This window comes from Pristiophorus japonicus, chromosome 7, assembly GCF_044704955.1.
Source record: "Pristiophorus japonicus isolate sPriJap1 chromosome 7, sPriJap1.hap1, whole genome shotgun sequence".
Lineage (NCBI taxonomy): Eukaryota > Metazoa > Chordata > Chondrichthyes > Pristiophoridae > Pristiophorus > Pristiophorus japonicus.
The window spans coordinates 246323518-246349113 of record NC_091983.1 but is presented as its reverse complement, the minus strand read 5'-3'; the positions used below and the strand labels follow the sequence as shown (position 1 = coordinate 246349113).

The following is a 25596-nucleotide window of genomic DNA, read 5'->3' as shown; positions in this document are numbered from 1 at the left end:
TGAGTCGAATACCTCTTGTGCTTTGAACAAAGCAGTCTTTATTACCGGCCAGTAAGACCTATCAGACAGAAGATATACTCTCTGGATAGAGCGTACACACTCCCTACGGATAGGTGAAGTTACATCGTAAAGCGTTAACAGTTATACAGTTTTGAAATCAGATAACAAAATACAAATGGATTGACAGTCTAACTCAGCCACTCATTAGTCAATCTATATGAGATGTTCTTCTTGAAAGCTCAAGTATTGCCTCCAAATGTTTCAATCTAATGGTGTGACTATTTACTGAGACCTTGCAATTCTGCAGATGTATTTCATGTTACAATTATATATTATTGGCAGGATTAGTGACTTGAAACCTTGAGACAGACTGTTAGCTAAGCTGATGTTGCACTATTTGCAATCTGACATTCTCCCAGCTATTCTTCCATGGCTTATACATTTTCATATATCCCGTTTACTTTACTGTTCTTAATTCCATATATTCCGTTCAGATATCCACATCACTACCTTCCTTCCACTGCTCTTCCTGTTGGTCATCCATTCCTTATCTGTCTGTGTAACCTTTACCTGCGGTAAGACCAACTCACTAAATGTGCTATTCACAGCATCCTGAGCATCGCGCATGCTCGAGAGTGAATCCACCCGCAGCTCCAGAACCACAATGCGGTCTGTCAGGAGCTGCAGCAGGGGACACTTCCCACACATGTAGTTGTCAGGGACATTGGAAGCGTCACTGAGTTCCCACATAGCATAGGAGGAGCATGACACGTGTCTGAGCTCTCCTGCCATGACTTAACCCTTAAATTAACTTAATTTGGTAGCAACAATGATAAAGGTTACCTACTGATAGGGAAAAGAAAAAGAAAAACTACTCACCAATCACCAGCCAATCATTTACCCCCTTGGCTGTAAGGTCGCCTTTCGATTTCTTTTTACTTCTTTATTTACCTTCTGCCCTGCAGCTGCACTGGCTGGCCTCTCCGATGCTGCCCCGGACTTCCGCTCCTGTGGCCGCCTCCGACGACACTAGGGCCTTATATCGGCCTCTCCGACGCTGCCACGGACTCCCGCTCCTCGATCTCCCGCCTCTCCGACTCCTGGGCCTTATATAGGCCTCTCGACATTGTCCCGGATTCCTGCTCCTCGATCTCCTGCATCTCCAACCCCTGGGCCTTATATTGGCATCTCCGACACTGCCCCGGACTCCCGCTTCTCGATCTCCCGCCTCTCCGACTCCTGGGCCTTATTTTGGCCTCTCCGACGCTGCCCCGGACTCCCGCTCCTCGATCTCCCACCTCTCCGACATCTGGGCCTTATGTAGGCCTCTCCCAAACTGCCCCGGACTCCCGCTCCTCGATCTCCCGCCTCTCCGACTCCTGGGCCTTATATAGGCCTTTCCGACGCTGCCCCAGACTCCCGCTCCTCGATCAGAGCCACCTATGGTGCCATGAACTTGGCTGCTGCTGACTTCCCCTGATGAGCCATCTCCCCCAACAGAACCCAAAGTGGTATATCTGTTTTGGAGGGAGATGACCGCAGAGGACTCCCGCACTACCTCCTACTACTGCTCTGCCTGATGGTCACCCATTCCCTATCTGCCTTTGTACCCTTTGCCTGCGGTGTGACCAACTCTCTAAGCGTGCTATCCACGACATCCTCAGCATCGTGGCTGCTCCAGAGTGAATCCACCTGCAGCTCCAGTTCTGCAATGCGGTTTGTCAGAAGCTGCAGCTGCTCCTGCATTGGATTTCCTGACAACTTTTCCACCACTCATGATGGGTTTTCAAGGTGGATGGCTGATGATTCTCTTCCCTCTCTCTCTCTCAATGACTTCCCTCTGTCAGGTGCAAGTCACTCACGAGATTTTATGCGCATGTGCAGCTGACCCCTCAGCCCCAATCGCGGGAAAAATGAAGTCATCAGTCAAAAAAAAACAAAAAAAAATTCAAATCTCGCCCATGCTCAGTACACCTCCTCCGATCTTTCCCGAGTTGAGAGGCCAACACCTACCGCCGACTGCCGCTGCTGCCTGCTACCGGCTGCTGCCTGCCGCTCCCGCCGAGAAAACTGGGATGAATCTCGCGCCCAATCGGCCCCAGCAGTAGCGGCCAGTAAAAAAGCACGCACTGCCTGGGTACCGCCGAAAAATGGACGGAACTTAGTTTTGATCAATTTTGGCCCTTTAGACTTGATGAACAGGGCACAATTTCAAAATTTTCAGAAGCCACAAAACGTGGAAGTGAGGAGGATAGTGATAGATTTCACGAAGACATAGACAGGCTGGTGGAATGGGCAGACACGTGGCAGATGAAATTTATTGTAGAAAAGTGAGAAGAGATACATTTTGGTCGGAAGAACAAAGAGAAGCAATATAAACGAAAGGGTACAATTCTAAAGTGGGTGAAGGAACACAGATATATGTGAACAAGTCATTGAAGGTGGCAGGGCAAGTTCAGAAAGCGGTTAAAAAAACATATGGGATACTGGGCTTCATAAATAGAGACATAGAGTGCGAAAGCAAGGAAGTTATGATGAACCTTTATGAAACACTGGTTCAGCCTCAAGTGAAGTATTGTATTCAATTCTTGGCATCATACTTTAGGAAGAATGTGAAGTCCTTAGAGAAGATGCAGAAAAGATTTACGAGAATGGTTCCAGTGATGAGGGACTTCAGTTACGTGGATAGTCTGGAGATGCTGGAGTTGTTCTCCTTAGAGCAGAGAGGGTTGAGAGGAGATTTATTAAAGGTGTACAAAATCATGAGGTGTCCAGACAGAGTAGATAGAGAGCCGGCACAGGCTCGACGGGCTGAATGGACTCCATCTGTGCTGTAACCCTTCCATTATTCTATGATTTATTACAGTTATTTTACTTACATTAATTTTATTGAATTCTTCTCCCCGATTCACTCTTAGTTTCCTTGGGATTTTCAGCATGATTTCCTCTGCTTCCACTGTAAATACTGGCACAAAGTAATTGTTCAATATGTCCACCATTTCCTTATTATCATTGACAATATCACCACTTTCAGTTTTTAAGGGGCTATCATTGCTCCTTTTCCCAATGAAATTGTAAAAATTCTTCGTATTAATTTTGATATCCCTTGCAAGTACCTTTTTACACTCCTTTTTGTAGCTCTTACTATCTGTTTTGTGACCCTTTGCTATTCTTTGTATCATTCCCATTCACCAGGATCTCTGCTATGTTTTGCATTTTTGTGCGCTTCTTCTTTTAGTTTTATGCTGTCCCTTGCCCCTTTTGTCGTCCATGGCTGTTTCTTTTAGCTCTTGCCCCTCAGGGGTATAAACTGGTTCAGTTTCACTTAATTATTTTTTGAACATCTCCGACTGATTGTCTGTTGTTTTACCCATTAATAGATTTGCCCAGTTTACTGTGGACAGTCTCTAACACAACCTGTTGAAGTCAGCCTTGCCTAAATCTAGAATCTTAGTAGTTATTTCACGTTTCTCCCTATCAAACGCTACGTTGAACTCGATCATGTTATGATCGCTATTGGATAAATGTTCACGCACAGGCTGTTAACTAAATCTGGTTCATTACTCATTACTAAATCTAACATGGCTTGACCCCGTTGTTGCCTCAATGTCATATTATTACAGAAAACTAACCCGGACACACTCAAGAAATTCACAACCTTTCTGACAGGTGCTAGTCTGCTTATCTATACGAAAGTTAAAATCCCCCATTAAAACCACTCTTCCTTTACTACACGTTGCCTAATCTCTGCATTTATACAATCTTGCACTTCACAGCTGCCAGCTGGGGGCCTATACATAACTCAGTATCCTTGATGAGTGTTTCCCCATTCTTGGCCAGCAGTGGGGTGGTGCCTTGGGAGTTTGGCCCGTCGGTGCATGCCAACTTTCAATGACTGATGTACCATGACACCCAGGTCTCGTTGCACCTTCCCTTTTCCTAATCTGTCACCATTCAGATAATAGTCTGTCTCTCTGTTTTTACCAACAAAGTGGATAACCTCACATTTATCCACATTATACTTCATCTGCCATGCATTTGCCCACTCACCTAACCTATCCAAGTCACTCTGCAGCCTCAGAGCATCCTCCTCGCAGCTCACACTGCCACCCAACTTAGTGTCATCCGCAAATTTGGAGATACTACATTTAATCCCCTCGTCTAAATCATTAATGTACAATGTAAACAGCTGGTGTCCCAGCACTGAGCCCTGCGGCACTCCACTAGTCACTGCCTGCCATTCTGAAAAGGACCCATTTATCCTGACTCTATGCTTTCTGTCTACCAACTAGAGAGCAGGCCATCCTAGGTCTTGTGTAATGAGAGAGGATTAATTAGCACTCTAATCGTGCGGGGCCCCTTGGGGAAGAGTGACCATAATATGGCAGAATTCTTCATGAAAATGGAGAGTGACACAGTTAATTCAGAGACTAGGATCTTGAACTTAAAAAAGGAAACTTCGACGGTATGAGACGTGAATTGGCTAGGATAGACTGGAGAATGATACTGAAAGGGTTGACGGTGGATAGGCAATGACAGACATTTAAATATCACATGGATGAACTACAACAATTGTACATCCCTGTGTGGCCTAAGAATAAAAAAGGGAAGGTGGTTCAACCAGGGCTAACAAGGGAAATTAGGGAAAGTGTTAAATCCAAGGAAGAGGCATATAAATTGGCCAGAAAAACAGCAAGCCTGAGGACTGGGAGAAATTTAGAATTCAGCAGAGGAGGTCTAAGGGTTTAATTAGGAGGGGAAAAATAGAGTATGAGAGTAAGCTTGCAGGGAACATAACAACTGACTGCAAAAGCTTCTAGAGCCATGTGAAGAGAAAAAGATTAGTGAAGCCTAATGTAGGTTCCTTGCAGTCAGAATCAGGTGAATTCATAATGGGGAACAAGGAAACGGCAGATCAATTGAACAAATACTTTGGTTCTGCCTTCACTAAGGAAGAGACGAATAATAACCTCCCAAAATTACTAAGGGACCGAGGGTCTAGCGAGAAGGGGGAACTGAGGGATATCCATATTAGTCAGGAAATGGTCTGAGGGAAATTGAAGGGACTGAAGGCCGATAAATCCCCAGGGCCTGATAGTCTGCATCCCAGAGTACTTCAGGAAGTGGCCCTAGAAATAGTGAATGAATTGGTGGTCATTTTCCAACATTCTATAGACTCTGGATCAGTTCCTATGGATTGGAGGGTAGCTAATGTAACCCCATTTTTAAAAAAAGGCAGGAAAGAGAAAACAGGGAATTATAGACCGGTTAGCCTGATATCGGTAGTGGGGAAACGGTTGGAATCAATCATTAAGATGAAATAGCAGCGCATTTGGAAAGCAGTGACCGGATTGGTCCAAGTCAGCATGGATTTATGAAACAGAAATCATGCTTGACAAATCTTCTATAGTTTTTTAGATCTATAGAGGATCTAACTAGTAGAGTGGACAAGGGAGAACCAGTGGATGTGGTGTATTTGGACTTTCAAAAGGCTTTTGACAAGGTCCCACACAAGAGATTAGTGTGCAAAATTAAGGCACATGTTATTGGGGGCAATGTATTGACGTGGATAGAGAACTGGTTGGCAGACAAGAAGCAAAGAGTGGGAATAAATGGGTTCTTTTCAGAATGGCAGGCAGTGACTAGTGCCGCAGGGTTCAGTGCTGGGACTCCAGCTATTTACAATATATATTAATGATTTAGATGAAGGAATTGAATGTAATATCTCCAAGTTTGCAGATGGCACTAAGCTAAGTGTGAGCTATGCGGAGGATGCTAGGAGGATGCAGGGGGACTTGAACAGGTTAGGTAAATGGGCAAATGTATGGCAGATGCAGTATAATGTGGATAAGTGTGAGGTTATCCACATTGGTGGCAAAAACAGGAGGGCAGGTTATTATCTGAATGGTGACAAATTAATAAAAGGGGAGATGCAACGAGACCTGGGTGTCATGGTACATCAGTCATTAAAGGTAGGCATGCAGGTACAGCAGGCAGTAAAGAAAGCAAATGGCATGCTGGCCTTCATAGGGAGGGGATTTAAGTATAGCAGCAGGGAGGTCTTACTGCAGTTGTTTAGGGCCTTGGTGAGACCACACCTTGAATATTGTGTGCAGTTTTGGTTTCCTAATCTGAGGAAGGACATTCTTGCTATTGAGGGAGTGCAGCGAAGGTTCACCAGACTGGTTCCTGGGAAGGACATTAGCTTGGATGATGTGGAATCTGTAAGGGTAGAGCTGCGGAATACCAAAGGGCAGAAAACGCTAGTGGGAGTTGTGTACAGAGCACCAAACAGTAATAGTGAGGTTGGGGTCAGCATCAAACAAGAAATTAAGGATGCGTGCAATAAAGGTACAGCAGTTATCATGGACGACTTTAATCTACATATAGATTGGGCTAACCAAACTGGTGGTAATACGGTGGAGGAGAATTTCCTGGAGTGTATTAGGGATGGTTTTCTAGACCAATAAGTCGAGGAACCAACTAGAGGGCTGGCCATCCTAGACTGGGAGAAGTGTAATGAGAAAGGACTAATTAGCAATCTTGTTGTGCGAGGCCCCTTGGGTAAGAGTGACCATAATATGGTAGAATTCTTTATTACAATGGAGAGTGACACAGTTAATTCAGAGACCAGGGTCCTGAACTTAAGGAAAAGTGACTTCAATGGTATGAGACGTGAATTGGCTAGAATAGACTGGTGAATGATACTTCAAGGGTTGACGGTGGATAGGCAATGGCAAACATTTAAAGATCACATGGATGAACTTCACTAATTGTACATCCCTGTCTGGAGTAAACATAAAACGGGGAAGGTGGCTCAACCATGGCTAACAAGAGAAATTAGGGATAGTGTTAAATCCAAAGAAGAGGCATATAAATTGGCCAGAAAAAGCAGCAAACCTGAGGACTGGGAGAAATTTAGGATTCTGCAGAGAAGGACAAAGGGTTTAATTAGGTGGGGGAAAATAGAGTATGAGAGGAAGCTTGCTGGGAACATAAAAACTGACTGCAAAAGCCTCTATAGATATGTGAAGAGAAAAAGATTAGTGAAGACAAACGTAGGTCTCTTGCAGTCAGATTCAGGTGAATTTATAATGGGAAACTAAGAAATGGCAGACCAATTGAACAAATACTTTGGTTCGGTCTTCACTAAGGAAGGCACATATAACCTTCCGGAAATACTAGGAGACCGAGGGTCTAGCGAGAAGGAGGAACTGAAGGAAATCCTTATTAGTCAGGAAATTGTATTAGGGCAATTGATGAGATTGAAGGCCAATAAATCCCCAGGGCCTGATAGTCTGCATCCCAGAGTACTTAAGGAAGTGGCCCTAGAAATAGTGGATGCATTGATGATCATTTTCCAACAGTCTATCAACTCTGGATCAGTTCCAATGGACTGGAGGGTAGCTAATGTAACCCCACTTTTTAAAAATGGAGGGAGAGATAAAATTGGTAATTATAAACCAGTTCGCCTGACATCAGTAGTGGGGAAAATGTTGGAATCAATTATTAAAGATGAAATAGCAGCGCATTTGGAAAGCAGTGACCAGATCAGTCCAAGTCAACATGGATTTATGAAAGGGAAATCATGCTTGACAAATCTTCTCGAATTTTTTGAGGATGTAACGAGTAGAGTGGACAAAGGAGAACCAGTGGATGTGGTGTATTTGGACTTTCAAAAGGCTTTTGACAAGAGACAAGTGTGCAAAATTAAAGCACATGGTTTTGGGGGTAATGTACTGACGTGGATAGAGAACTGGTTGGCAGACAGGAAGCAGAGAGTCGGGATAAACAGGTCCTTTTCAGAATGGCAGGCAGTGACCAGTTGGGTGCCGCAGGGCTCAGTGCTGGGACCCCAGCTATTTACAATATATATCAATGATGTAGATGAAGGAATTGAGTGTAATAGCTGCAAGTTTGCAGATGCCACTAAGCTGGGTGGCGGTATGAGTTGTGAGGAGGATGCTAAGATGCTGCAGGGTGACTTGGACAATTTAGGTGAGTGGGCAGATGCAATGCAGATGCAGTATAATGTGGATAAATGTGAGGTTATCCACTTTAGTGGTAAAAACATGAAGGCAGAATATTATCTGAATGGCAGCAGATTAGGAAAAGGGGAGGTGCAACGAGACCTGGGTGTCATGGTGTCGTTGAAAGTTGGCATGCAGGTACAGCAGGCGGTGAAGAAGGCAAATGATATGTTGGCCTTCATAATTAGGGGATTTGAGTATAGGAGCAGGGAGGTCTTACTGCGGTTGTACTGGGCCTTGGTGAGGCCTCACCTGGAATATTGTGTTCAGTTTTGGTCTCCTAATCTGAGAAAGGACTTGAGGGAGTGCAGCGAAGGCTCACCATACTGATGCCCGGGATGACGGGACTGACATATGAGGAGAGACTGGATCGACTGGGCCTGTATTCACTGGAGTTTAGAAGAATGAGAGGGAATCTCATAGAAACATATACAATTCTGACGGGACTGGACAGGTAAGATGCAGGAAGAATGTTCCTCAGGATAAAGATATGGGGTAAGCAATTTAGGACCGAGATGAGGAGTAACTTCTTCACTCAGAGAGTTGTTAACCTCCGTAATTCTCTACCGCAGAAAGTTGTTGATGCCAGTTCGATTGATATATTCAAGAGGGAATTAGATGTAGCCCTGATGGCTAAAGGGATCAAGGGATATGGAAAGAAAGCAGGAAAGGGGTACTGAGGTGATTGATCAGCCATGATCTTGTTGAATGGCGGTACACGCTTGAGGGGCCGAATGGTCTACTCCTGCACCTATTTTGTATATTTCTCTGGCAGGACTGACATATAAAGAAAGACTGGATCGACTGGGCCTGTATTCACTGGATTTTAGAAGGATGAGAGGGGATCTCATAGAAACATATAAAATTCTGACGGGGTTGGACAGGTTAGATGCAGGAAGAATATTCCCGATGTTGGGGAAGTCCAGAACCAGGGGTCACAGTCTAAGGATAAAGGGTAAGCCATTTAGGACCGAGATGAGGAGAAACTTCTTCACTCAGAGAGTTGTGAACCAGTGGAATTCTCTACCGCAGAAGGTTGTTGAGGCCAGCTCGATAGATGTATTCAAACGGCAGTTAGATGTGACCCTAATAGCTAACGGGATCAAGGGGTATGAGGAGAAAGCAGGAGTGGGGTACTGAAGTTGCATGATCAGCCATGATTATATTGAATGGTGGTGCAGGCTCGAAGGGCCGAATGGCCTACTCCTGCACCTATTTTCTTTGTTTCGATATGTTACTGCAAAGCCACACTCAACCTCCTCCTGCTGTGCCACTTATCACATCCCCATCACTCTGCCTTCCCTACTCTACCCCTGCACATCCTTTCTCACACCAACTTATCTTGCACCTCCACCCATCACTCTTTCTCTCTATCTACATTATCACTTCCCCATCTCATTAGCCACCCCTCACACTCGCCCTCATCCAATCATACCAACTAACAACACACTAGGTTAGGCACGTGGGTCCTTTAGCCAATGCTCATGTAAAGTTTACGTTAATGTAATGACTCAAGAGTGTGGTTATTGTAAATTCACTCAGTTGCAACCTGATCCATCTTTATTCCAGCCCAAGAGTGCCAGCATGACAAAGACATCCAGCTTATATACAGGTGACCAAGCACACATGCCACATGCTAACAACCCAATGACCTCCGACCGCGGTGCCTTCTGGTGTCTGGTGATCCCGAAGCATTAATACATGACAGTTAACGTGTTGTCAAACATTGAAATCTTTATTTTCAGCACTTTGAGTTCTTGGGCAGATTTGTGGGCACCTTTGGAAGTGGCTTCGTGAGTTGTAGTGAATGGTGAGACATCAGGGTACCCTCCACAATGGTGATGAGTGTGTAAGGAATGGCTTAGGCAATGCAGGGATGCTTTATGGAGTTGGTGTGGGGTGGTGCCAACCTGGCGAATCAGGTATTAGCCAGGATGTTTAGCGTCAAGTGAAGTAAATGTGGCCATGGTGAGGCCATCCCTCGGCTCCTGGGCAGCAATGTGGTTGGGTGCTGATGCCCTGTGTCCTGTGCAGCATCAGTTGATTGCGGAGAATGTTGGTGTTGTTGTTGGGGATGCTGGTGTGTTTAGCGATGTTGGCGTTGGGGCTGATTGTGCTACGATTTTGAGAACCAAGGTGAGATGTTTTTAAGGGCACCGATGCTGCTGGAATAGATGGCATGTGAAGTTGAAATGACAGAAGCGATCTGTCAATGGTGAGAGAGACTGCTCCAAGAAGGTGACAGTGAGTAGAGAGTTCACTGCAAACACTTCCAAACTGCATACAGGTCAAAAGTTTTTTCAAAATCATGACGGCTTCAGCTTCTGACATTGGAAAGTGAACGTCTGTTTAATGATAGCTGGTATCCCACTTCTGCTGTTGTCAACTAACCAAAGTCACTGAGAACCCGACTCCACTTACCTGGCGTGTTCCCCGAGGAATGGCAGTCCCGTCAAAAAGTTAGTAAAATTGTAAGAGTGCCAGCTTTTAATCCACTTAAGTAGCATTCAACTACCTGTCAACTATCTTAATTAACTGGCCTGCCGCTTGATGTCGGGTCTGAGATCCGCACGCAGTCCTGACAGGTCAGAAACTGATACAGAGGCGGGTTTGGAGTGGGATCCCGACCTACTGCCAATCAGGGCCATTTTGACAGCGGGCCCGCCTCCAAACCCGCACTCACAGGATTGGGAAGATTCCGGCCAGAGTGTGGGACTGGAGTCATGTGTAGACCAGACCAGGTAGAAGATTCCTTTCCTTGAAGGATGTTAGTGAACCAGTTAACTTTTACAACAATCCAGCAGCTTTCATGGTCATTTTTTCAGGGACCAGCCCACAATTTCCAGATTTGTTAATTTATTTTCATAACTTTCACAACAGCATGTGGTGCTATGCTAATGTGGTGTAGGGAGGGGATCTGCCAGCTCTTCTGGTTCAATTTCCTGTGTTTGCAGGTCATGGTTGTCCAGATACTGTTGCAAGAAGCTGGTTGTGGTGCTTGCTCTGGGACCTTCCCCAGATTTGAGGATCTGAGGGACCTCGGTGGCAAGCCTAAAAAGGGCCCGAAGGTAGGTGGCCTTTCTTTTCAACGCTGCGTGTTCATTTGTTTTTGGCTACTGCTCTCCAACAGACCTGTACCATTGGTGCGATTCAGTTGCTGCTCATGTTAGACAGGCATGAGGCGGGGGAGGAGAATCAGAATCAGTTCTAGAACACAGAATGTTAATGCCAAATGTTCCACTTTGCTTCACTTGTCAAGGGAGGTTGAACTTTACAGTACACGTTTGTTGGAGGATGCAACATCATTCGATGAATGGATCCTGCAAAGCACATAACCTTATGTTTGTAAAGGTTTCTAAGTATGAAAATTAGATGGCTGACTAATGTTTTGATTAATTGATTATTTTTAGAAAGTGGGCGAATTATTGCTGGAATTGCTAAAGGGACCAAAATGAAGCGATTATTTCTGGGCAATTTATCCAATGTAAAGATGGATGGTCTGTGCTTGTTCTTTGTGCGATACAAAAATGACATTCCTATCACAGCGAGAAATATACATGAGGTATGAAGTGATATTTGCTTTTATTAATTAATAATCTTGCTCATTTTGTGGATATTAGTACCGGGAAATAGATGTGTTAAGTATGGAAGAACTCCACAAGACTGAGTACTGTGAGCTAAAACTGATGTGACCTTAGTCTCTTTAATACAACTCCAGAGTGCCGAAGCAGCATGGCAGACAATCTTTTATACTCCCATGCACATGGTGTGCAGGTGACCCTTGGGCCTCCAACAGTTGCACCTTCTGGTGGCAAGACTCACACAGTTCCAATGTTTACATACATAACATCACTCCCCACCCACACCACCCCCCGCTGCCCCCAAAGTCTTTGATATAAATTATTTACAAGTTGAGACGATCCGGGGCCCTACGTTCCCTGGTTGATCGTGTGAGTTCAAACTCTGGCATGGGTAAGTTGGTCGGACCATTTCTGCACTGCGGCGCGGCTGGTCTGACAGGACTGTTGGGAATGGTAGGTTCATCCTCTTGATTGACAGCGAGGTTGGATGTGTGTTGGTGGATCGATGATGGTGATGTCCTCTTCAGGTTGTTCCTTCAGGTTGTCGATGAACCGCAGTTTGGTCTGATCCAAACGCTTTCTGCACGTTTGTCCATTCAATAGTTTGACTATAAACACTCTTATTCCCCTCCTAGGTCAAGACAGTGCCAGCAACCCATTTAGGACCATGACCCAAATTCAGGACAAACACAGGGTCATTAACATCAGTGTCACGCGATACAGCCATGCTATCGTGGTACATGTTTTGCCGGTGACGCCGGGTTTCCACATGATCATTTAGATCCGGGTGGACTAGGGTGAGCCTGGTTTTGAGTGCTTTCTTCATTAGTAATTCTGCAGGGAGAACCCCAGTGAGCAAGTGGGGTCGTGTCCTGTAGCTGAGCAGAACCCGAGATAAGCGGGTCTGCAAGGAGCCTGCCATCACGCGTTTCAAGCTCTGCTTGATAGTTTGGACTGCCCATTCGGCTTGACCGCTGGATGTGGGCTCAAACGGGGCAGACCTGACAAGCTTGATGCCGTTGCGGGTCATAAACTCATTGAATTCCGAGCTAGTGAAACACAGTCCATTGTCACTGACAAGGACGTCGGGCAAGCGATGGGTGGCGAACATAGCCCAGAGGCTTTCAATGGTAGCAGTGGACGTGCTGGATGACATGATTACGCATTCAATCCATTTAGAGTAAGCGTCCACTACAACTAAAAACATCTTTCCGAGAAACGGGCCAGCAAAATCTACGTGGATACTGGAGCATGGTTTGGAGGGCCATGACCACAGACTCAATGGGGCCTCCCTTGGTGCATTGCTCAATTGTGAGCACGTGTTGCACTGGTGTACGCATGACTCCGGTCCGAGTCAATGCTGGGCCACCAAACATGCGACCTGGCTATAGCCTTCATAGAAACATAGAAACATAGAAAATAGGTGCAGGAGTAGGCCATTCGGCCCTTCTAGCCTGCACCGCCATTCAATGAGTTCATGGCTGAACATGCAACTTCAGTACCCGCTTCCTGCTTTCTCGCCATACCCCTTGATCCCCCTAGTAGTAAGGACTTCATCTAACTCCCTTTTGAATATATTTAGTGAATTGGCCTCAACAACTTTCTGTGGTAGAGAATTCCACAGGTTCACCACTCTCTGGGTGAAGAAGTTTCCCCTCATCTCGGTCCTAAATGGTTTACCCTTTATCCTTAGACCGTGACCCCTGGTTCTGGACTTCCCCAACATTGGGAACATTCTTCCTGCATCTAATCTGTCTAAACCCGTCAGAATTTTAAACGTTTCTCTGAGGTCCCCTCTCATTCTTCTGAACTCCAGTGAATACAAGCCCAGTTGATCCAGTCTTTCTTGATAGGTCAGTCCCACCATCCCGGGAATCAGTCTGGTGAACCTTCGCTGCACTCCCTCAATAGCAAGAATGTCCTTCCTCAAGTTAGGAGACCAAAACTGTACACAATACACCAGGTGTGGCCTCACCAAGGCCCTGTACAACTGTAGCAACACCTCCCTGTCCCTGTACTCAAATCCCCTCGCTATGGAGACCGAGAAACGGGCCAGCAAAATCTACGTTGATCCTGGAGCATGGTTTGGAGGGCCATGACCACAGACTCAATGGGGCCTCCCTTGGTGCATTGCTCTGTTGATCGTTACTTTGTAGTCTCTATAGATTCTGACCGTGCATCGCTTTTCAACACCAGAACAATCGGACTGGCCCACTCGTTGAACTCAACTGCCGATATGATTCCCTCCCATTAGGGTCTCTCCAGTTCGAAACTGACTTTCTCCCTCATATATGGAACCGCTCGAGCCTTGTGATGAACGGGCCTTGCCTCGGGGACTAGATGGATCTGAACCTTGGCGCCTGTGAAGTTGACGATGTCTGGTTCAAATAGCGACAGAAACTTGCTCAGCACTTGGGCGCACGAGCCATCATCCACTGAAGATAGTGCTTTGATGATGACCCAGTTCCATTGAATCTTTCCCAGCCAGCTTCTGCCGAATAGCGTTGGGCCATCGCCTGGTACAATCCACAGTGATAAATGATGCACAGCTCCATCGTACGATTCCTTAACTGCCGCACTGCCAATGAGCTCTTTAGTGTAGGTGCGCAGCTTTGTCTGAATCGGGCTCAGTTTGGGCCTTTGTGCCTTGTTGCCCCACTGTTTCTCAAAAGCCTTCTGACTTGCCCCCGTGTCCAACTCCATTGATACTGGAATACCGTTCAATTTGACTTCCAGCATAATAGGAGGGCTCTTGGTGGTGAAGGTGTGTACCCCAGACACTTCTTCCTCGGGTTGAGTTGCCTCTCTTGTTTGTTCTGCGTGATCCACACCGGATCAATCATCCTCTGCTGACTCTACCATGTGAGTTGCAGCACTCTTGCACATTCGCTGGAGGTGCCCCATTGTTTTGCAGCCTTTGCACACGTAGTGCTTAAATCGACATTGATGGGCTCGATGATTACCCCCGCAGAGCCAACATGGTGCTAATGGGTTTGCATTCATGCCTGATGGCGGACTCTGAGTAATCCGAGGTCTTGCAGCTGCAGACGTGTAGGCCCTGCCATATGCAGTTCTGCCTGCTAGCGACGTTATTTTACGCACAGTACTTGCCGGTAAGCTTCAATGCCGGGAAGATATAGAAACATAGAAACATAGAAAATAGGTGCAGGAGTAGGCCATTCGGCCCTTCTAGCCTGCACCGCCATTTAATGAGTTCATGGCTGAACATGCAACTTCAGTACCACATTCCTGCTTTCTCACCATACCCCTTGATTCCCCTAGTAGTAAGGACTTCATCTAACTCCTTTTTGAATATATTTAGTGAATTGGCCTCAACAACTTTCTGTGGTAGAGAATTCCACAGGTTCACCACTCTCTGGGTGAAGAGATTCCTCCTCATCTCGGTCCTAAATGGCTTCCCCCTTATCCTTAGACTGTGTCCCCTGGTTCTGGACTTCCCCAACATTGGGAACATTCTTCCTGCATCTAACCTGTCTAACCCCGTCAGAATTTTAAACGTTTCTATGAGGTCCCCTCTCATTCTTCTGAACTCCAGTGAATACAAGCCCAGTTGATCCAGTCTTTCTTGATAGGTCAGTCCCACCATCCCGGGAATCAGTCTGGTGAACCTTCGCTGCAGTCCCTCAATAGCAAGAATGTCCTTCCTCAGGTTAGGAGACCAAAACTGTACACAATACTCCAGGTGTGGCCTCACCAAGGCCCTGTACAATTGTAGCAACACCTCCCTGCCCTTGTACTCAAATATCTGTCTGGTAATATCGCTTGTGGATATGAATGCCTGGGCTATCATAATGGCCTTGTTCAGGTCTAGGGATTTGGCAGTCAGCAGCTTGCGAAGAATGACCTCGTGGCCGATGCCAAGCACAAAAAAGTCCCGCAGCATTTCCCCCAAAAATCCAGCAAATTCGCAAGTTCCCGCAAGGCGTCTCAGGTCGACGTCATAACTCGCCACGTCCTGGCCCTCGGAGCGATGGTGCGTGTAGAAGCGATATCTGGCCATTAAGTCGCTCTACTTCAGCTTGAGGTGGTTCCAAACCAGTGTACCCAACTCTGTATATGTCTTCTCCGTTGGTTTCTGCGGTGCTAGCAGATTCTTGATGAGGCCGTATATTGTGGACCCACACACGGAGAGGAGAATCGCCCTGCGCTTGATCGCTTTATCGTCCCCATCCAGCTCGTTGGCCACGAAGTACTGGTTGAGACGCTCAACGAAGGCTTCCCAATCATCACCCTCTACAAATCTCTCTGAAAAATACCAGCGGCAGCCATGACTGCATGAAAGTTCGTAATCTGTTACTCGTCGTCAATAGAAACATATAAAATAGGTGCAGGAGTAGGCCATTTGGCTCTTCGAGCCTGCACCACCATTCAGTAAGATCATGGCTGATCATTCCCTCAGTACCCCTTTCCTGCTTTCTCCTCATACCCCTTGATCCCCTTAGCCATAAAGGCCATATCTAACTCCCTCTTGAATATATCCAATGAACTGGCATCAACAACTCTCTGCGGCAGGGAATTTCACAGGCTAACAACTCTCTGAGTGAAGAAGTTTCTTCTCATCTCAGTCCTAAATGGCCTACCCTTTATCCTAAGACTGTGTCCCCTGGCTCTGGACTTCCCGAACATCGGGAACATTCTACCCGCATCTAACCTGTCCCGTCCCATCAGAATCTTATATGTTTCTATGAGATCCCCTCTCATACTTCTAAACTCCAATGTGTAAAGACCCAGTTGATCCAGTCTCTCCTCATATGTCAGTCCAGCCATACTGGGAATCAGTCTGGTGAACCTTTGCTGCACTCCCTCAATAGCAAAAATGTCCTTCCTCAGATTAGGAGACCAAAACTGAACACAATATTCCAGGTGAGGCCTCACTAAGGCAGTAAGACCTCCCTGCTCCTATACTCAAATCCCCTAGCTATGAAGGCCAACATGCCATTGGCCTTCTTCACCGTCTGCTGTACCTGTATGCCAACGTTCAATGACTGATGAACCATGACACCCAGGTCTCTTCACCTCCCCTTTTCCTAATCTGATGCCATTCAGATAATATTCTGTCTTCGCGTTTTTGCCCCCAAAGTGGATAACCTCACATTTATCCACATTATAATCTGCCATGCATTTGCCCACTTACCTAACCTGTCCAAGTCACCCTGCAGCCTCTTAGCGTCCCCCTCACAGCTCACACCACCAACCAGTTTAGTGTCATCTGCAAACTTGGAGATATTACACTAAATTCTTTCATCTAAATCATTGATGTATATTGTAAAGAGCTGGGGTCCCAGCACTGAGCCCTGCGGCACTCCACTAGTCACTGCCTGCCAATAGTCACTGCCAATTGTTGAGTATGGAAGAACTCCACAAGATTGCATACTGTGAGCTAAAACTGACGCAAGCCACAAGTGACAAGGTGTGCAGGTGACCCATGGGCCTCCAACAGTTGCGCCCTCTGGTGGCAAGTCTTACACAATTTCAATGTTTACATACATAATAAGATGTTTTTCAGCTTTTGGCTTTGAGGAAAATAAGTTTTGGGATTGCTTAGCATTAAGCATTCCCTATCAGGCACAAATAGCTGCAAAGAAATTGCACCCTACTCTGCCCCATCAGGCACTCCTGGGTCAAGTATATTTTGGCCAGTAGGAGACTAGAGCACTCTTCCTTTTAACAACAATGTGCCTGGACCTCAATTTTTTGTGTGTGTAAGGTTGCTATGGCTAACAAGATGCTAGCTCAGGCTCAGGGGACTGATTTATATACCCCATTCCTGTGTTCCGAGAACACATTGTTTCTTAGCAGTATAATATTTCCTTTCCTGCACGAGATACCTTCGTGATTTCTGAGTAATTTTGCAAATTAAGTGCCCAATCGTGGGCCAAAAATTGCACCCTCTCCGGGTGCATACAAAGTGCGCACGCACCCGAAGAGACATGCGCCAAAAAACAACTTTTGCGATCTGTCAAAATATCACACGCATCCCCGGAAGAAGGACATTCACAGGACAGAGATTGGGCTATTTGTTCAATTCTTGCCCAGCAAATGTCCTTCAAACTCTTGTGCCCGGTCAGCGTAAGAGTTTTAAAACATAGAAAAATTACATTTCACCGCTAATTTTTATATTAAAAACCCCGGTCCATTAAGGTAAGTTTATTTTTAAACCAATTAAAACATATTTTAAAAAATGTAAATTTTTTTTTTGAAACATTTAATTAAATACAATTTCAATTAATCTTACATATGTGAGGTGTTTTTTTTATTGTGTTGTATTTCTGTGTTTTCGGGATATTGTCATTGATGGCAATGGGAGCTCGTACAAAGAGAGCTCCCATTATTATCAATGAGAATACTAGATGTTCATTGGTGGTCAAGGCCCACGTGATCCCAGGTTGCGCTTGCGTACCTGGGATATGTGTGCCCATACGCTGCAAATGGAGGGCTCTGACCGCAATCATACGTTCCTCCGGGATCAACTGGTACTTTCGTTAAAAAAATTTCAGTAGGAGGCATTCGCCGGCAGGAAGCCTCCGACCGCAAATTTCTTCCCAATGATTCATTTTGTGCTTATGAACTGACACCCAGTAGGGACTGCTTTGAAACTGGGTCAAAATAACTTCACTCAACATGTTAATGTGCAGAAAGTAGAGACTTTCACAGTATCATTGTGGGTTACACTTGAACTCAGATCCAGTAAGTGAAAGGACAGTGTTCTGTCCATAGACCACTGAGGGCTAAAATTGAAATGGATCCACCCCACTGCCACAAGTTTAATGGATAGAGCTCTCAGCCACACATGGAGTAAGTCGAAGACCCCATCTCAATTCTTGTGACAGAGTCATTTACATGGTTGGGACACCTATAAGTGCTTCAGGGTATTTGCCCCTATCTACCAGAGAATGTTGAAGGGGTGCCATGCTGCTCCTCTGGGATCATTTATCTTAGTTTGGGAAATTTCCAACTATTAGGTAGGGAGAGTTCCATTGATACATAACAAAGGTAGAATAGGTGGAATTCACAAGATAGCTTCAGAACTCCAACATAGTGGTGCGTTGATTCTTGTTTGCTTTCCACCCACCAGAGTTTAAAGTAGCACTTTAGTAGCACTAGAACTGAATTCTGCTCCAGATTACAGCCTCCATCAGGTGATCTGCCAATCAAAGGAACATAAGAACATAACAAATAGGAGCAGGAGGAGGCCCTCCAGCCCCTCGAGCCTGCTCCACCGTTCACTAAGACCATGATTGATCATCGACCTCAACTCCACTTTTCCACCCAATCTCCATATTCCTTGATTTCCCTAGACTCTAAAAATCTGTCTATCTTGGCCTTGAATATATTCAGAGACTCAGCATCTACAGCCCTCTGGGGCAGAGAATTCTGAAGATTCACAACCCTTTGAGTAAAGAAATTCCTCTAAATCTCTGTCCTAAATGGCCTACCCCTTATCCTGAGAATGTGCCCCCTAGTTCGAGACACTTCAGCCAGGGGAAACAACCTCTGAACATCTACTCTGTCAATCCCCTTCAGAATCGTGTACATTTCAATGAGGTCACCTCTCATTCTCCTAAACTCCAGAAAGTATAGGAGTATAACCTCTGCTTTGGACCCAGATTGGAAATTTTGAACCTTGGTCTCAAGTTTGTAGTTATTTTGGATTCAAAGTCAGTTCAAATTATTTTACAATTTGATTCTGATTCCGGAGATGAGGGGGTTACCTTATGATGATAGATTGAGTAGACTGGGTCTTTACTCGTTGGAGTTCAGAAGGATGAGGGATGATCTTATAGAAACATTTAAAATAATGAAAGGGATAGACAAGATAGAGGCAGAGAGGTTTTTTCCACTGGTCGGGGAGACTAGAACTAGGGGGCACAGCCTCAAAATACGGGGGAGCCAATTTAAAACCGAGTTGAGAAGGAATTTCTTCTCCCAGAGGGTTGTGAATCTGTGGAATTCTCTGCCCAAGGAAGCAGTTGAGGCTAGCTCATTGAATGTATTCAAGTCACAGATAGATATATTTTTAACCAATAAGGGAATTAAGGGTTACGGGGAGCGGGCGGGTAAGTGGAGCTGAGTCCACGGCCAGATCAGCCATGATCTTGTTGAATGGCAGAGCAGACTCGAGGGGCTAGATGGCCTACTCCTGTTCCTAATTCTTATGTTCTTATGTTCTTATAAGAGATAACTTGTGCCTTTGTAAGTTATGAATAAGAGTAATTTCAATAATATTTTCTTGAATGAAAGAGCTTTCATAATGAATTATCAATTGCTTCATATGCTGTTTATTGTGTGATGTGTCTTTTTTAAAATGCAATTTAATGTAATTTTTCAAACATGTTCAAGAATCAATCGTGGAATGTATGCATTATTTTTTATTTGACACCAAGAGCTATTCAATTAATCTCCTTATTTACCGAGATTGATAGATTTTGGGCACTAAAGAAATCAATGGATATGGAAACAGGCGGGAAAGTGAAGTTGATGTAGAAGTTCAGCTATGATCTTATTGAATGGTGGAGCAGGCTTGAGGGCTGTATGGTCTATTCCTGCTTCTATTTCTGATATTCTTACACTATCAAAACCTCTCATAATTTTGAACATCTATTAAATCTCTCCTTAACCTTCTCTGCTCTTAAGGAAAACAATTCCAGCTTCTCCACTCTCTCCACATACCTAAAGTCTCTCATCTCTGATATAATTCTGGTAAATCTCCTCTGCACCTTCTCCAAAGCCTTGATATCCTTTCTAAAGTGTGGTGTTAAGAATTTGACAGAGTACTTCAGCTGGGGCCTAACCAGTAAATTATAAACATTTACAATAATTTCCTTGCTTTTGTACTCTATGTCCCAAATTTTGGAGCCAAAATTCCCATATGCGTTTTTATCAGCTTTATCAAAGATTTGTGTATATGAACCATCAGGTCTCTTTGTTCTTGCACCCCCTTTAAAATTGTACCAATATTTAACAAAGATGTACAAAAGCAACAACTTGACTTTATGGAGCGCTCTTAATGTAGAAAAATATATGTTAACAAAAGCAACAACTTGAATTTATGGAGCCTCCTCTGTTCCAAAGAAAGCAAACCCAGCCTATCCAATCTTTCCTCATAGCTAAAATTCTCCCGTCCAGGCAACATCCTCGTAAATCTCTGTACCCTCTCTAGTGCAATCACATCTTTCCTGTAATGTGGTGACCAGGACTGCATGCAGTGCTCTAGCTGCGGCCTCACCAGTGTTTTATACAGTTCACGCAAAGCCTCCCTGCTCTTGTATTCCATGCCACGGCTAATAAAGGCAAGTATTCTTTATGCCTTCTTTACCACCTTATCTACCTAACCTGCTACCCTCAGAGATCTGTGGACATGCACTCGAAGGTCCCTTTGTTCCTCTACACTTCTCAGTGTACTACCATTTAATGTGTATTCCCTTGTCTTGTTAGCCCTCCCCAAATGCATTACCTCACACTTCTCCAGATTGAATTCCATTTGCCACTGTTCTGCCCACATAAAAACATAAGAAATAGGAGCAGGAGTAGACCATTTGGCCACTCGAGCCTGCTCCACCATTCAATAAGATCATGGCTGATCTGATCATGGACTTAGTTCCACTTCCCTGCCCGCTCCCCATAACTCTTTACTCCCTTATCATTCAAAAATCTGTTTATCTCCGCCTTAAATATATTCAATGACCCAGCCTGCACAGCTCTCTGGGGCAGAGAATTCCAACCCTCTAAGAGAAGAAATTTCTCCTCATCTCAGTTTTAAGTAGGCGGCCCCTTATCCTAAAACTATGGGCTAGAACCTCCACCTTTTTTACCTGCTTAATGCCCATGCCCATTTTACTGCTAAAATGATGTATAACGCCCAAAAATCGCCCATTTTGACACAAAATGGAAACTGGCAAGCATTTTTTGGACACTTATTGCCAAGTGTTACTTTCCCCATGTGCGTAATGCCGAAAAAAAATATTACCGCCCGCCCACTTTTTTGGGGCGGAATCAGCAGGACAGGCGACTTCAACGCCCATAATATCACCCAGCGTTACTTTCCGCACGGAATTAACGGCAAAATTCAATATTAACGCCCGGCGACTGTTTTTTGTCGCAAAGACCATATTTACCCAAACTTGCGGCCATGGAGATCGTCCATCGTCAATTTCACCACCTCTCACATATTTCGCCCACAATATCGCTCACCCAAAAAAACGCCCACAAAAAGTGGAACTAACCGGGATGAATCACAGCATTATGGACGCCATGTTGTAGATCACATGTCACGTCCTTTAAAAGGCTGCTGTGCTTCAACCTCGGTGGAGTTTGAATGTACTCTGTAGGTCATTGGAGTTGATGTGAACATCTCTAAAAAAATCTTGATCACATGTGACCGATTGAAATTGAAGAGGTGTGTTCGTCGGGACATTCCTTGTTTGTGTACAATTGGTGGAAAGCAGAGAGACCAAATACATGCAGCAGACTCAACATCGTCGAAGGAATGCTGCTCTGCATTATGTGCCCAATGAACGAAGGGACAGACAGATGAGGAGGACCAAACGTTACACCCCCGCAAGTACAAGGAGGAGCATTCTTACCTCGACTTGCCCGACATCACCTGCCTTTGGAGACTGCGATTCCACAAGGAGGTTATCACTGAGGTATGCCAGCTGATAAGGGCAGACCTGCAACCTGCCAGCACCATCAGAACTGCACTGTCCGTCGAGGTCAAAGTCACCACGGCACTGTTGTTATATGCCTCGGGTTCCTTTCAGGCCACAGCTGGCGACATTTGCGGACTTAGCATGCCACACATCGCTGCATTAGACAGGTCACTGAAGCCTTATACGCATGCAGGAGGGACTTGATCAGCTTCCCTATGACCAGGGAGGTACAGAGTGAGAGGGCTCTAGGTTTCTCCAGAATTGCAAACTTCCCCAAGGTGCAGGGAGCAATAGACTGTACGCACATCGCGATGTGGGCACCTTTTTAGGATGCTGAGGTTTTCAGGAACCGCAAGGGATTCCACTCCCTGAATGTCCAGCTGGTTGTTGACTACCAGCAAATTATATTGGCTGTGAATGCTCAGTTTCCTGGCAGCATCCATGATGCGCACATCCTGCGTGAGAGCACTGTATCTGACTTGTTTAACAATGAGCCACAAAGTCAATGCTGGATGCTTGGAGACAAAGGATATAGCCTCGTCACCTGGCTGATGACCTCCCCCTGCGTGACACCCACACCGAGGCCGAGAGGCAATACAACGAGAGCCACAGAGCAACTCGCAATATCGTTGAGAAAACCATTGGAGTGCTGAAGCAGCACTTCAGATGCCTGGACCACTTAGGAGGCGAGCTCCAATACCACCCTGAGCAGGTAGCTCAATTCATGGGCTCTGCTCCATGCTACACAACTTGGCTATCAGGAAGGGACAAGAATTGCCTGATGAGCCTGACAGTCCACCTCACCAGAGAGAGGAAAAGGAGGACGAGGAGGCGGACGCTGACATCGGCCCAGGCAATCAGACTGATGCTGAAGCCATGCCCCCGCCCCCCTGTAGACTGCAAGAAAGGGCCCATGGTGGCATGATAGCTGCAAGAGCCTTACGTCAGGAGCTTTGCCTGAAAGAACGTTGGTGTTATTTACAAGGCTGACACACTGCTGGGTGTGCAGGTCATACATCAATGGTGAGCATCACCTTGGTGACAGAGTTTAAGTTGATTGAAGTTAAGTGTGATTATACCCTTTGATGTTAAGGAATCGCCAGCGTGTAATGGTGCAGCTATCTGAGCCAATGTGCTCCAAGGTTTTGTTAACTAAAAAACATTGAAACCGAACATTAGCCTGAAATCATCAGTATTTCTGTACAAACCAACCCTTCACCCACCCCCCCCCCCCACCTCTACCCCTTCCCCTTCCCCTCCTGACTCCAAGCCGCCTGGCTGAGGAGGTCCTCAGGCAATGCTTCATTGGGGGGGGGGTAGGTGACGGCCGAAGCTTGGACGGATACGGGAGAGGACGGTCCCGAGGTGGGAGTGTGCTCCGAGCCATAAGGAAGATGTTGCTGCTGGCTCTTATGTGTGGTTGGCAATGGGGGTGCGTCTCCTTGGGGTGCAGTGCAACGCTCCGAGACCACTGGGAGCCCTCTGCCACCAGTGTTTCTGGCTACCAGCTCCAGGGCCTCCTCCATCTCTTCCTTTTTATATCTTATTTGTTGGACAAAAACTCGATGCCAACTATGTTCATGGTGCTTAGTGGGCTTTTTGCTGCTGGTGAATCTCCGTTGTTCCTCCCACAACAGCCAAACAAGCACAAACCACAGCCACACACGCTCTCAGTCCCTCTGAGCTCCCTCTCTCTCTGTCTCCTCTTCTTCACATGTCATGGTGAGCCTTGACCTCCAGAATCGCGGGAATGGAGCATTGCCATGCTGTTGCTAAGGACGGCCACACTTTACGGCAGAAGGTCAGAAAAATTTAACGCTACCGCCCATTTGATAACACTCATGGTAACGCCCATTTTCAAAAATGTAAAGGTGTTTTGAGAATGGGCGAAAAGCTGGTGATCTGAAAACCCTTTTTTAATGCCCACGCCGGAAATAATGCCCATTTTTGGGCGCTCAGCTCAAAAGTGGAGGTTGTAGCCCTATGTCCCCTAGTTTAGTTTCCCCTATGAGTGGAAATATCCTCTCTGCATCCACCTTGTCAAGCCCCTCATTATCTGAAAAGTTTCAATAAGATCACCTCTCATTATTCTAAACACCAATGTGTATAGGCCCAACCTACTCAACCTATCCTCATAAGTCAACTCTTTCATCTCCGGAATCAACCTTGTGAAACTTCTCTGAACAGCTTCCAATGCTAGTATATACTTCCTTAAATACGGAGATCAAAGCTGTAAGCAGTACTCCAGATGTGGCCTCACCAATACCCTGTACAGTTGTAGCAGAACTTCTCTGCTTATATACTCTATCCCCTTGCAATAAAGGCCAACATTCCATTTGCCTTCCTGATTACTTGCTGTATCTGCATATTAAATTTTTGTGTTTCATGCACAAGGACCCCCAGATCTCTCTGTACTGAAGCACTTGCAATTTTTCTCCATTTAAATTATAATTCGCTTTTCTATCGGCCCGAAAATTCCGGTCGGAGGCTTCCCGTGGGCTATTGCCTTCTGCGCGGAGAATTTTTACGAAAGTACCTGATGGTCGAGGAGACGCCCTGGATTCCAGTGGAGAGGCCTTCTCCTCCCGCGCTGCGAAGCACGCTCCCATCCGGAGGGTTCCCACGCAGAAGATGCAGTCATGTTTGACTGCACAGCCAATCAGGTAGGTAGTTCACAGTTTCCCATTAATAGCACTGAGACTCGCGTATCTACGAGTTCTTAGTGCTATTAATGGAGGAAAAAAACAAACACACATTAATAAAAAATAAAAAACAGACCTCAGATAATTAAAATTAATTGAAATTAAAGTTAATAAATGCCTCAGAAAAAACAATATATTTCCGATTTTTAAAAAAAATTTTGTAATTCGGGTTAAAAATAAACTTACCTTAGTGGGCAGAGTTTTTAACAATACAATGTGTTTATTTAATTTAATTTAATTGTGTTCATATGTGTTTTTAAACACTTGCGCCTGTAAAAGTAGGCTATACTTTTTCAGGCGCAAGATTTTTGAGGACATTTGCTGGGCAAGATGTGTGTAAATCCCGCAATCTTACCCGTGCAAATGTCCTCGCTCTCAATCTGCCTAGGATCTGTCAAGCTGCAGCTTGACAGATCGGAAAAGCCGGTTTTCAGCACATGCGTATTGCGCGCTGAAAACTGGCTTTTCCGATGCCTTCCTGGGTCCCTAGAAACTTCGTACGGGCCCAGAATGTCGGTCTTTCCAGGCCATTATTTCTGCCAAAGTGGATAACCTCACAATGTCCCACATTATACTCCATCTGCCAAATTTTTGTCCACTCACTTAGCCTGTC

General features: G+C 45.5%; 1 protein-coding gene across 1 annotated transcript in view; it reads left to right on the top strand.

Annotated features, from left to right (window-relative positions):
• LOC139267485 (dynein axonemal heavy chain 8-like) overlaps positions 1-25596 on the top strand; it is a 2569686-nt gene that overhangs the window by 256835 nt on the left and 2287255 nt on the right. The window contains exon 5 of the mRNA XM_070885867.1: positions 11441-11592. Coding sequence (XP_070741968.1) covers positions 11441-11592 — 152 coding nt within the window. The remainder of the gene's footprint in view (positions 1-11440; positions 11593-25596) is intronic.